The 13,237-nt window shown below is 47.5% G+C and overlaps 1 protein-coding gene across 1 annotated transcript in view; it reads left to right on the forward strand.

Moving 5' to 3' along the window:
• Window positions 1-1,793: 1,793 nt before the first annotated feature.
• The window catches only part of LOC311117826 (netrin receptor UNC5C-like), a gene marked incomplete at both ends in the record, with an annotated part of 79,944 nt that continues 68,500 nt past the window's right edge, over window positions 1,794-13,237 (forward strand). Inside the window, one exon of the mRNA XM_084192734.1 lies at window positions 1,794-1,897. Coding sequence (XP_084048860.1) covers window positions 1,794-1,897 — 104 coding nt within the window. The remainder of the gene's footprint in view (window positions 1,898-13,237) is intronic.

The raw sequence follows: 13,237 nt of genomic DNA on the forward strand, positions 1-13,237 counted from the left end.
TTGGCCATAATGACCATCGTTATGCTTGGAGGAAAAAGAGGGTCGCTTGCAAGCCGAAGAACACCATCCCAACACCATCCCAACCGTGAAGCATGGGGTGGCAGCATCATGCTGTGGGGGACTGGTGCACTTCACAAAATAGATGGCATCATGAGGAAGGAAAATTATGTGGATATATTGAAGCAACATCTCAAGACATCAGTCAGGAAGTTAATGCTTGGACGCAAATGGGTCTTCCAAATGGACAATGACCCCAAGCATACTTACAAAGTTGTGGCAAAATGGCTTAAGGACAACAAAGTCAAGGTATTGGAGTGGCCATCACAAAGCCCTGACCTCAATTCTATAGAAAATGTGTGGGCAGAACTGAAAAAGCGTGTGTGAGCAAGGAGGCCTACAAACCTGGCTGAGTTACACCATTTCTGTCAGGAGGAATGGGCCAAAATTCACCCAACTTATTGTGGGAAGCTTGTGGAAGGCTACTTGAAATGTTTGACCCAAGTTAAACAATGTAAAGGCAATGCTACCAAATACTAATTGAGTGTATGTAAACTTCTGACCCACTGGGAATGTGATGAAAGAAATAAAAGCTGAAAGAAATAATTCTCTCTACTATTATTCTGACATTTCACATTCTTAAAATAAAGTGGTGATCTTAACTGACCTAAGACAGGGAATTTTGAAAAACTGAGTTTAAATGTATTTGGCTAAGGTGCATGTAAACTTCCGACTTCTACTGTATGTGGCTGCTATGAAATTGAACTGTGTTTGCGTGTGATCAGGGGTGTAGTCATTCCGCCAATTCTGTTGAAAGAAAAGTTTCTTACTAGGATCTTTACTAGGATTAAATGTCAGGAATTGTGAAAAACTGAGTTTAAATGTATTTGGCTAAGGTGTATGTTAACTTTCTACTTCAACTGTAAATGCAGTTAATATGCTAGCTGTGTACTGAGAAACGACAGTATACAAGCTTCAAATACTTTTGTAATAAAAATACATCAGTGCCATATCTAAGACATCAGTGCCATATCAAAGAAATCAGTGCCATATCAAAGACATCAGTGCCATATCAAAGACATAAGTTCCATATCAAAGACATCAGAACCATATCAAAGACATCAGTGCCATATCAAAGACATCAGTGCCATATCAAAGACATAAGTTCCATATCAAAGACATCATAACCATATCAAAGACATCAGTGCCATATCAAAGACATCAGTGCCATATCAAAGACATCAGTGCCATATCAAATACATCAGTGCCATATCAAAGACATCAGTTCCATATCAAAGACATCAGAACCATATCAAAGACATCAGTGCCATATCATGTGAGGGATATTTGTATTTGTATTTATTATGGATCCCCATTAGCTGCTGCCAAGGCAGCAGCTACTCTTCCTGGGGTCAAGCAAAATTAAGGCAGTTCATAACATTTTAAAAACATTACAATACATTCACAAATTTCACAACACACTGTGTGCCCTCAGGCCCCTACTCCACCACTACCACATATCTACAGTACAAAAATCCATGTGTACATGTGTGTATAGTGCATATGTTATCGTGTGTGTGTGTATTCATGTGTCTGCGCCTATGTTTGTGTTGCTTCACTGTCCCCGCTGTTCCATAAGGTGTTTTTTTATCTGTTTTTTAAATCTAATTTTACTACTTGCATCAGTTACTTGATGTGTAATAGAGTTCCATGTAGTCATGGCTCTATGTAGTACTGTGCGCCTCCCATAGTCTAATATGTTACATCATGTTTATTTATGGTTTGTCTTTCTCCAGATCTCAGGAAGACGTTTGACCAGGAGCCTCTGGGAAAGGAAGTGTCTCTAGAACAGGAAGTGCTTCTTCAGTGCCGTCCTCCAGAAGGAATCCCTGCTGCTGAGGTAAGGGTCAAAGGTTATGGCTCAAAGCTACAGTGACTCTCTGGTATTTGGTCGTCCAATGAATGAACATAAATAGTCAAGTAAAGTAGGTAACCTTAGCTGGTTAACAAGCACTTACCCTGAAAGTCAGCCTGAAAATGCAGAACTTTGTTGTGTCGTTGGAGCTACTGTAAGCAGCGGAGCCTAAAGCTTTAGCCCCATAATGTCAGATACACTGGGACCCCCTGTCTCTACTCCTCCTTAACAGATGGCAACTCCAACCCCTCCTCACTCCTGATCCTAACAAATAGAGCTGGCTCTGCCGCAACAACATGACAAAGCAATAAGATGTACAGCTCTTACAACAACAAAATGCTTTCCAGCCTCATTGTGTGCCTTTTTTTACCCACCGATAAAGTCCTGCAGGGAAGATTAGCCAAATGAATTGGCCTGATCTGAGGAGAGGTTTAGTAGCAGAGCTGCAGAGACTGTTAGAGCTAGCTTCCATTGTTTCTATTGTGTTATGGCTCCCACCATCATCCACATTCCTGGAAGCTTATTTGAATAAAAAAATGTATTAATAGTGATTGTTAGAATCTTAAGAGGGTGTATCTTTTAAGTGGCCTGGTAGATTTAATATTTAAGTTGTATTGTATCTGCTTTAAGATGGTATTGTATCTGGCTCAGGTATGCCGACCAATCAGGATGCCTTACTGAACTACATTAGGCAATGCCAATAACTAGAAGTAGAAGTTATATCCTATATCAAACTCTCTTTATGTCAGAATAGAACACCGTTTTTTCAGTAGCTTTTCTCAGTCATTCTATTATAATATTACTGAGTTGTTTCACACATTCTAATGCACAGAAAAGCACTGCTCTTTCAGCTGCTGCCTCACTGGGCTTTTCAAGGCCATGTTTGGGTATTTCCTGAAGGCTGGCCAGTCATCACAATGTGGGTACGGGAGGGGCAACGTGTAGTTATCTGCAATAAGAGCAGGGCTCCTAAACTGGGCCACTGTGTATTATCCTCCCTCTGCCAAGTAGCACCCCTCCCTACCCCACATCCTCCCTATTCTACAACCTGACAATGTTGTGGTGAATTCTAAGGCCTGAGTCATTGATTACAGGGACAGAGAGAGAAAGAGGGAAGATGAAAGGAGGAGAGGGACAGGGAGAGAAGGAGAGACAGGGAAATAGAAATAGGGGGAGAGGGTTAGTGTGTGAGAGAATTAGTGTGCTTTGGAGTGAGTTTTTCACAGGTCTGAACTCTGAAAAGGCCTGCGACTGAACCGGAAAAGCTGAGTTAAGTGAGTGGAACTGCCTTGCCTTTATCTCCGATGAGAAATGCTGACAGACTAAATGGAGTAAGTTTGGGCCAAACTCTCTCGAAAACTCTCTTTCTAACTTCCTCAAATAGGCCTTTTCTATTGGTGATTCCAACAGTTTGTGTCAGAGCGATGCCAATCAAGCTTCTCTCTGATTGGCTCAGTGGGATAATTATGACTCAACAGGAGCACAATTGTGATGACACACCTGTGCTCATCAAGGCCTTACTGTTACTCTAGCAACACAGCTGTGCACTGACGGGGCAGAGAGAATCACTGTCATCACTTTCATCATCAACCAAGGATAATGAAGTCTGAATGGAATGACAGATTGTAGTTTGGAATGAAAAGGGATGGGAGGGGGTACTGTATTGAAGTGAAGCCTAGGCCGACCGCCACCGCTTGTGGAGAGAGGCAGGCATCCAACACCATTAATTACTCACACACACTTACCTCACTTGAAAAATAAAGACACCAGTCTATTACCCATATTTTTCTTCTTTTCTGAAGTAAAACACAGCTGTTGAAGAAGAGAAAAAAGACCCCAACTGATCCTGAGAACCTTTTTTCTCTCTCTGTCTGGCAGGCATTTTCTCACACAAATGCTTCAGGAACCCGGCTAGGAAAAAACAGATGGGCCCAAGTCTGTGGTTGCATATGCATCTGCAGAAATATGTAGCAGAGTCACTGCAGAGGATAGATCTGTCATATTCCAGCCACAGGGAGACAGAGCGGGAGGGAGAGGGAGAAGAGCTGTCGAGGGTTGTTGGGTTTGGATCCAGTGGGTTGTCAGTTCTCTCTGTGGCTCTTTTACTGGATGGCTATGACCAGGCCATGCCAGGCCAGAGAGGGTGAGGCAGGCAGGAAGGCACTGGCATGGTAGAGAGACATGTCAATGTGCCAATTCTGCCCATGTCTTACAGCACTATGCTAAATCATTTAGATGGATTCTCATGGACTCAGCTGTCTTTTCCAGGTGTAGTGCTACGCAATGATCCACATCACACATTCTAATAAAACAAAAGATAATACTGTACTCACACACACACGCACATGCACAGTTTGACCTGGTATGGACCTTGGATCCTGGGAGCAGCTTTTGTATTTTCTCTGGTTCTTTATTACTGTAGGAAGGTCATTGTATCTTGCTGGATTGAACATCGCCTCTGACGACGCAATTGCTGGTGGTCAGTTTGTATCATCAATGTATCTGCGGAAGAGTAGAAAAGTAGCTGTGGCTTTCGCAGCAGCTAATGGGGATCCTAATAAAATACCAAATGTATGTCAAAATCGCAATAGTATTACTACAGAATTATGAATGTTTTCTGAGGACAACAATAGCTAGGTTTCCATCCAACTGGCGACAGATTTTCATGTGAATATTCTAAGTCTACTTAAAGAAAAGATGCCAATTTTCCCACCAGTGGTGTGTTTCCACCAAACAGACTTGTTTGGAAAAATCAGTGCGTGATGACGTAGTGCACACAAAATGTATTTTTTCGCTGACATTTTCATGTACTGAATAAAAATCTAAAGTTCAATGTGTTTCCATCTCATTTTCAACTCTACCGATAGTTTTGCGTTGAATAGCAAATGTGGTCTTGGCACGTGCGCTCTGGCCAACAGCTCAAAGGTACAGTGCGGGTAGGCTGTGCGGGTAGGCTAGTCTACATGATGAGATTATTATGGATAAGAGTAAGAATATTTTATTTGTCAAACGACAGTCAAGCATTGATCATCACCAGAATAAGACCCTCAATATTTATTGGAAAGGAGCATCATGCAGTGGAGGATCCTCAGAGGAGGAAGGGGAGGACCATCCTCCTCAGTGAATTTCATAAAAATAAAGTGAAACATTAAAGAAGTTATCCTTTTTAGATAAACTATACTAAATATATTCACGTCACCAAATAATTTATTAAAACACACTGTTTTGCAATGAAGGTCTACAGTAGCTTCAACAGCAGGGGTAGGGTAGCCCCATGGTGTAGCTGGAGGACAGCTAGTTTCCGTCCTCCTCTGGGTACATTGTCTTCAATACAAAACCTAGGAGGCTCATGGTTCTCACCCACTTCCATAGACTTACACAGTAATTATGACAGCTTCCGGAGGACATCCTCCAACCGATCAGAGCTCTTGCAGCATGAACTGACTTGTTGTCCCCCCAATCAATTAATCTAGTACTGAAAGCATAAGCTACAGCTAGCTAGTACTGCAGTGCATAAAATGTATTGAGTAGTTGACTCAAAGAGAAAGACAATAGTTGAACAGTTTTGATCAAATTCATTGATTTAAAAATGAAGGAGAAGCAAGAGAGAGCGAGAGAGAGAGAGAGAGAGAGAGAGAGATATTTCGTTGTATTTTTTATTCATTTTCTCTTAGCTACCCAATGCAGCTAGATAGTTTAGCCTACTCAAACACCCGGCTCAATCAGAGAGGAACGCCATGTTAGCTAGCTGGCTACGGCTATCCAAACTTGGAATTCTTCCAAGTCAAGGTAAGCTTTTGGTTTTATTAATTTATTGCCACCGGGGCGTGCTAAACTGTAACTGCTAAACTGCTTGCTGTCTACACTGTACTGCATGATTGTAGTGGGTTTGCTTACACATTAGTTCTAGTAGCTACGACGATGTAGGCAGGTTGTGTGTAGCGGTTAGCGGTTATGAAATGAAGGTTTGGCTTGGAAAGGTTTTTTCACCTGGTCACAGACAGCTGATGTGTTGTGCACTGAAGTCCACAAGCGAAGGGAAAAGGTGAGAGGAGGCGAGCACATAGATGCGAGAAGGAATTCTACAACAAGCAATTTTCTCATGCTGTTTGTACAGTTGAAGTCGGAAGTTTACATACACTTAGGTTGGAGTCATTCAAACTAGTTTTTCAACCACTCCACAAGTTTCTTGTTAACAAACTATGGTTTTGGGAAGTCAGTTAGGACATCTACTATGTGCATGACACAAGTAATTTTTCCAACAATTGTTTACAGACAGATTATTTCACTTATAATTCACTGTATCACAATTCCAGTGGGTCAGAAGTTTCCATACACTAAGTTGACTGTGCCTTTAAACAGCTTGGAAAATTCAAGAAAATGATGTCATGGCTTTAGAAGCTTGTGATAGGCTAATTGACATTGTCCTCTGGTCTGATGAAACAAAAATAGAACTGTTTGGCCATAATGACCATCGTTATGTTTGGAGGAAAAAGTGGGCGCTTGCAAGCTGAAGAACACCATCCCAACCGTGAAGCGCGGGGGTGGCAGCATCATGCTGTGGGGGTACTTTGCTGCAGGAGGGACTGGTGCACTTCACAAAATAGATGGCATCATGAGGAAGGAAAATTATGTGGATATATTGAAGCAACATCTCAAGACATCAGTCAGGAAGTTAAAGCTTGGTCGCAAATGGGTCTTCCAAATGGACAATGCATACTTCCAAAGTTGTGGCAAAATGGCTTAAGGACAACAAAGTCAAGGTATTGGAGTGGCCATCACAAAGCTATGACCTCAATTCTATAGAACATTTGTGGGCAGAACTGAAAAAGCGTGTGCGAGCAAGGAGGCCTACAAACCTGACTCAGTTACACCAGCTCTGTCAGGAGGAATGGGCCAAAATTCACCCAACTTATTGTGGGAAGCTTGTGGAAGGCTACCCGAAACGTTTGACCCAAGTTAAACAATGTAAAGGCAATGCTACCAAATACTAATTGAGTGTATGTAAACTGGGAATGTGATGAAATAAATAAAAGCTGAAATAAATAATTCTCTCTACTATTATTCTGACATTTCACATTCTTAAAATAAAGTGGTGATCCTAACTGACCTAAGACAGGGAATTTAGAAAAACTGAGTTTAAATGAAACTGAGTTTAAATGTATTTGGCTAAGGTGCATGTAAACTTCCGACTTCTACTGTATGTGGCTGCTATGAAATTGAACTGTGTTTGCGTGTGATCAGGGGTGTAGTCATTCCGCCAATTCTGTTGAAAGAAAAGTTTCTTAAACGCAACGAAACGGGAATAAACATACCTGAATTTGTCCAATAGAAACTCTCGTTTGCAGCTGTTGGACTAATGATTACTCCCTAGATCAGCTAGATGCAGGCAAGAGTGTGCAAGGCGGTATTGAATGTGTCACTGTAGGTCCCCTGTAGCTCAGTTGGTAGAGCATGGCCCTTGCAACGCCAGAGTTGTGGGTTCGTTTCCCACGGGGGGCCAGTATGAAAAATGTATGCACTCACTAACTGTAAGTCGCTCTGGATAAGAGCGTCTGCTAAATGACTAAAATGTAAAATGTCACTGTCTGTCACCTTGACTACTAAAATGTTTCTCTTGAGCCTGTGCACCTACGTTGTAAACTTTCATTCATAGGCCAGATTGTAGCAACCTCATGATGGGTATAGGGACAATTTGAGAATCATGTAAGCCTAAACCTATCGATGTTACATTGAGCTTGGTATGAATAACAGTTATCCAATATGCTGTAATAGAAATAAGGCAATGCTCATAAAAAATAATGTCACCGACCACCACTGGCATCAATATCACCTTGCACTTTCACCATCATTATGTTGTCATTTAACAGACGCTCTTATCCAGGGTGACTTACAGTTAGTGAATGCATACGTTAAAAAAAAAATTATACTGGCCCCCCGTGGGAAACAAACCCACATCCCTGCCGGCCATACCCTCCCCTACCTTGGACGACCAATTGTGCGCTGCCCATGGGTCTCCTGGTTGCGGCCGGCTGCGACAGAGCCTGGAATCGAACCAGGATCTCTAGTGGCACAGCTAGCACTGCGATGCAGTGCCTTAGACCACTGCGCCACTCGGGAGTCAAACTTATTTCATCTGTAGCCAAATGAACTGCATGGTTTCCTGAGTCATAGTGAGAGGACCACACGATATGATGGTTATTATATCAATATTTGCGCATAAGGCATTTCCACTACCATTTCTCGCATAATTAATTTTACAGACACAAAAAGATCCCACCATGTCGAACCAATAAATTATCTGTCGGCATTTATAAAATTGTACCGAAACGACCTGTTTCCATCACAGGTGTCGTGATTCTTTTTTTAACGGTATGACTTTACTCGCATAAAAACTGTGGATGGAAACGTGGTTAATTTCTATCTCCCACTGGTGCTGTTTTAAAGGGGATTATCAACATTTAATCCATAATGACATCCATGCACCACACCCGCCACAATAATGGGACATGATCGTAATTGCAGATATGATCGTCAGAGATTACATACTTCTACAGTTGACCTTTTACAATATTTATCTGCTTCCATGTCTTTCTCGTCTGTCCTTTTCCAATCATTGAATTTATGTAATATTGAGGCAGGTAATCCTGAAAAGTTGATCAAGGTTTATACATGTAGTGTGATAACACAAAATACTGGTATATGGCTGTTTTTAAAAGCACCAATTTTTGTGTGCTTTGGAGGTTTAAAACCTGCCCTGACATCAGCGATGCGTTGATGCTGACCCGCAGTAGTCAATATAATCTGCATTGATTCAAACCCAGCGAGCAAAACTGGTTGTTACGATACCTCTATAACAAGAAAACAATGTTTTAAACCAGAACATGACATCATTATGACGTCTCAAGCCAAACTCGATCCACTCTGTTGATACAGCATACCTTCTTGTTGTGAAAAAGAAACAGAAACCTACCCAGTACACAGACACAGGGTAGGTATGTGTTCCTCCAGGGGATGTGTTGAGACAGAGGAGGAATCATGCCTTCACGCCTAACAGACCCTTCACACGTCTAGCCCCGATGCTACACATTAATCTCTGATGTAATGATAGATAGTGGCACAAACACACAGTTTGACACACACATGAACACACACACATACATACACACACAAAGAAAACAAGCGGCAGCAGACATTTATTTTGGCTCCCCTCACCAACATTACCAATGGAGCTTTGGTCTGATAGGACTGAAATACTGGTATTGAGGTTTCTGAAATAGCACAGCAATTGAGTAATTTAAATAAGTCTTACTGTATGCTCTGAATACATTAGACGCAAACCAGGCACCTCTAAAAGTAATTGTTACATATGTTTCCATCCCCATACAGTGGCTTGCGAAAGTATTCACCCCCCTTGACATTTTTCCTATTTTGTTGCCTTACAACCTGGAATTAAAATGGATTTTTGGGGGGTTTGTATCATTTGATTTACACAACATGCCTACCACTTGTCATGATCGTTAGACGGAGTAGACCAATGCGCAGCGTTGAAAGCAAACATACTTTATTAATCGAAATAACACGAACAGCAAAACAAAACAACAAACGATACGTGACATCCAAAGGACAAACCTAACTAGGAACAAACCAACTGGAAACAAGATCCCACAACTATTGTGGGAAAACAGCCTCTATAAATATGGCTCCCAATCAGAGACAACCAGCAACATCTGACATCGTTGCCTCTGATTGGAAACCACTCTGGCCAACACAGAAATACAAAACATAGAATATACACACCCTGGCTCAACATATAGAGTCCCCAGAGCCAGGGTGTGACAGTACCCCCCCCTAAAGGCGCGGACTGCGACCGCGCCTAAACATCAACAACCCAGGGGAGGGCTGGGTGGGCATTCCTCCTCGGAGGCGGTTCCGGCTCCGGGCTAGACCACCACCCTTCAACCGTCCCCCCGTGGCGCCCCTGGTCCGGTCTGGCCCCGCTGACCGGAGCTGGACTGGACATCGTAGAAGCGGATTGCTTCAGCTCCGGTGTGGAGCAGCTGACCGGTACCTGACCAGGCACCGGTGACCCAGGCACGGGTTGTGCCGGACTGACGACGCACACCCCTGGCCTGGTGCGTGGAGCAGGGACGAGCCGGACCGGGCTGACGATGCGCACCCCTGGCTTGGTGCGTGGAGCAGCTACGGGCCGGACCGGGCTGACGATGCGCACCCCTGGCTTGGTGCGTGGAGCCGGAACGGGCCGTACCGGGCTGACGATGCGCACCCCTGGCTTGGTGCGTGGAGCAGGAACGGGCCGGACCGGGCTGCCGATGCGCACCCCTGGCTTGGTGCGTGGAACAGGAACGGGCCGGACCGGGCTGACGATGCGCACCCCTGGCTTGGTGCGTGGAGCAGCAACGGGCCGTACCGGACTGACGATACGCACCCCTGGCTTGGTGCGTGGAGCAGGAACGGGCCGGACCGGGCTGACGACTCGCACCCCTGACTTGGTGCGTGGAGCAGGAACGGGCCTTACCGGGCTGACGACTCGCACCCCTGGCTTGGTGCGAGTGGCAGGAACAGGCCGGGCCGGGCTGGCGACGCGCACCGTAGGCTTGGTGCGAGGAGCAGGAACAGGCCGGGCCGGGCTGGCGACGCACACCGTAGGCTTGGTGCGAGTGGCAGGAACAGGCCGGGCCGGGCTGGCGACGCACACCGTAGGCTTGGTGCGAGGAGCAGGAACAGGCCGGGCCGGGCTGGCGACGCGCACCGTAGGCTTGGTGCGAGTGGCAGGAACAGGCCGGGCCGGGCTGGCGACGCGCACCGTAGGCTTGGTGCGAGTGGCAGGAACAGGCCGGGCCGGGCTGGCGACGCACACCGTAGGCTTGGTGCGAAGGGCAGGAACAGGCCGGGCCGGGCTGGTGACGCACACCGTAGGCTTGGTGCGAGGAGCAGGAACCGGCCGGGCCGGGCTGGCGACGCGCACCGTAGGCTTGGTGCGAGTGGCAGGAACAGGCCGGACCGGGCTGGCGACGCGCACCGTAGGCTTGGTGCGAGGAGCAGGAACAGGCCGGGCCGGGCTGGCGACGCACACCGTAGGCTTGGTGCGAAGGGCAGGAACAGGCCGGGCCGGGCTGGCGACGCACACCGTAGGCTAGGTGCGAGGAGCAGGAACCGGCCGGGCCGGGCTGACGACTCGCACCGTAGGCTTGGTGCGAGGGGCAGGAACAGGCCGGGCCGGGCTGGCGACGCACACCGTAGGCTCGGTGCGAGGAGCAGGAACAGGCCGGACCGGGCTGACGACTCGCACCCCTGGCTTGGTGCGTGGAGCAGGAACAGGCCTTACCGGGCTGACGACTCGCACCCCTGGCTTGGTGCGAGTGGCAGGAACAGGCCGGGCCGGGCTGGCGATGCGCACCGTAGGCTTGGTGCGAGGAGCAGGAACAGGCCGGGCCGGGCTGGCGACGCACACCGTAGGCTTGGTGCGAGTGGCAGGAACAGGCCGGGCCGGGCTGGCGACGCGCACCGTAGGCTTGGTGCGAGGAGCAGGAACAGGCCGGGCCGGGCTGGCGACGCGCACCGTAGGCTTGGTGCGAGTGGCAGGAACAGGCCGGGCCGGGCTGGCGACGCGCACCGTAGGCTTGGTGCGAGGAGCAGGAACAGGCCGGGCCGGGCTGGCGACGCACACCGTAGGCTTGGTGCGAAGGGCAGGAACAGGCCGGGCCGGGCTGGTGACGCACACCGTAGGCTTGGTGCGAGGAGCAGGAACCGGCCGGGCCGGGCTGGCGACGCGCACCGTAGGCTTGGTGCGAGTGGCAGGAACAGGCCGGACCGGGCTGGCGACGCGCACCGTAGGCTTGGTGCGAGGAGCAGGAACAGGCCGGGCCGGGCTGGCGACGCACACCGTAGGCTTGGTGCGAAGGGCAGGAACAGGCCGGGCCGGGCTGGCGACGCACACCGTAGCCTTGGTGCGAGGAGCAGGAACCGGCCGGGCCGGGCTGACGACTCGCACCGTAGGCTTGGTGCGAGGTGCAGGAACAGGCCGGGCCGGGCTGGCGACGCGCACCGTAGGCTTGGTGCGAGGGGCAGGAACGGGCCGGACCGGACTGGCAATACACCTCAGTACCTCTCGCCGTGCCTCTACAACTTCCTTCCCTCCTCTCACCAATGGCTCCCGTAACCCGGTGGCCTTCTCTCCTCGTCTCCCATTTCGCCCTGTGGCAGCCTCCTGCTGCCCAGTCGCCCATGCCGTGTGCCCCCCCCTAAACATTTTCTGGGGTTGCCTCTCGTCCGTCCGACGACGACACTGTTGACGCCGTTGCTTCTCTCTCCGCCTTAATCTTAGCCCATGGCCCCTTGCCCCCGAGCATGTCCTCCCAGGACCACGATTTGCCCACCTGGGCCATCGCCAACCTTTCCAGCTCCTTTCCCGGCGCTTCCTCCCATGTCCAGGCCGCCTGCTCCTGGACACGCTGCTTGGTCCTGGTATGGTGGGATCTTCTGTCATGATCGTTAGACGGAGTATACCAATGCGCAGTGTTGAAAGCAAACATACTTTATTAATCGAAATAACACGAACAGCGAAACAAAACAACAAACGATACGTGACATCCAAAGGACAAACCTAACTAGGAACAAACCAACTGGAAACAAGATCCCACAACTATTGTGGGAAAACAGCCTCTATAAATATGGCTCCCAATCAGAGACAACCAGCAACAGCTGACACTCGTTGCCTCTGATTGGGAACCACTCTGGCCAACACAGAAATACAAAACATAGAATATACACACCCTGGCTCAACATATAGAGTCCCCAGAGCCAGGGTGTGACACCACTTTGAAGATGCAAAATATTTTTTATTGTGAAACAAACAAGAAATAAGACAAAAAAACAGAAAACTGGAGCGTGCATAACTATTCACCCCCCTAAAAGTCAATACTTTGTAGAGCCACCTTTTGCAGCAATTACAGCTGCAAGTCTCTTGGGGTATGTCTCTATAAGCTTGGATACATCTAGCCACTGGGATTTTTTGCCCATTCTTCAAGGCAAAACTGCTCCAGCTGTACCACAGATTCTCAATTGGATTGAGGTCTGGGCTTTGACCAGGCCATTCCAAGACATTTAAAAGTTTCCCCTTAAACCACTTGAGTGTTGCTTTAGCAGTATGCTTAGGGTCATTGTCCTGCTGGAAGGTGAACCTCCGTCCCAGTCTCAAATCTCTGGAAGACTGAAACAGGTTTCCCTCAAGTAATTCCCTGTATTTAGCGCCATACATCATTCCTTCAATTCTGACCAGTTTCCCAGTCCCTGCCGATGAAA

Source organism: Coregonus lavaretus (assembly GCF_964263955.1).
Source record: "Coregonus lavaretus genome assembly, contig: HAP1_SCAFFOLD_2026, whole genome shotgun sequence".
Taxonomy (NCBI): Eukaryota; Metazoa; Chordata; class Actinopteri; order Salmoniformes; family Salmonidae; genus Coregonus; species Coregonus lavaretus.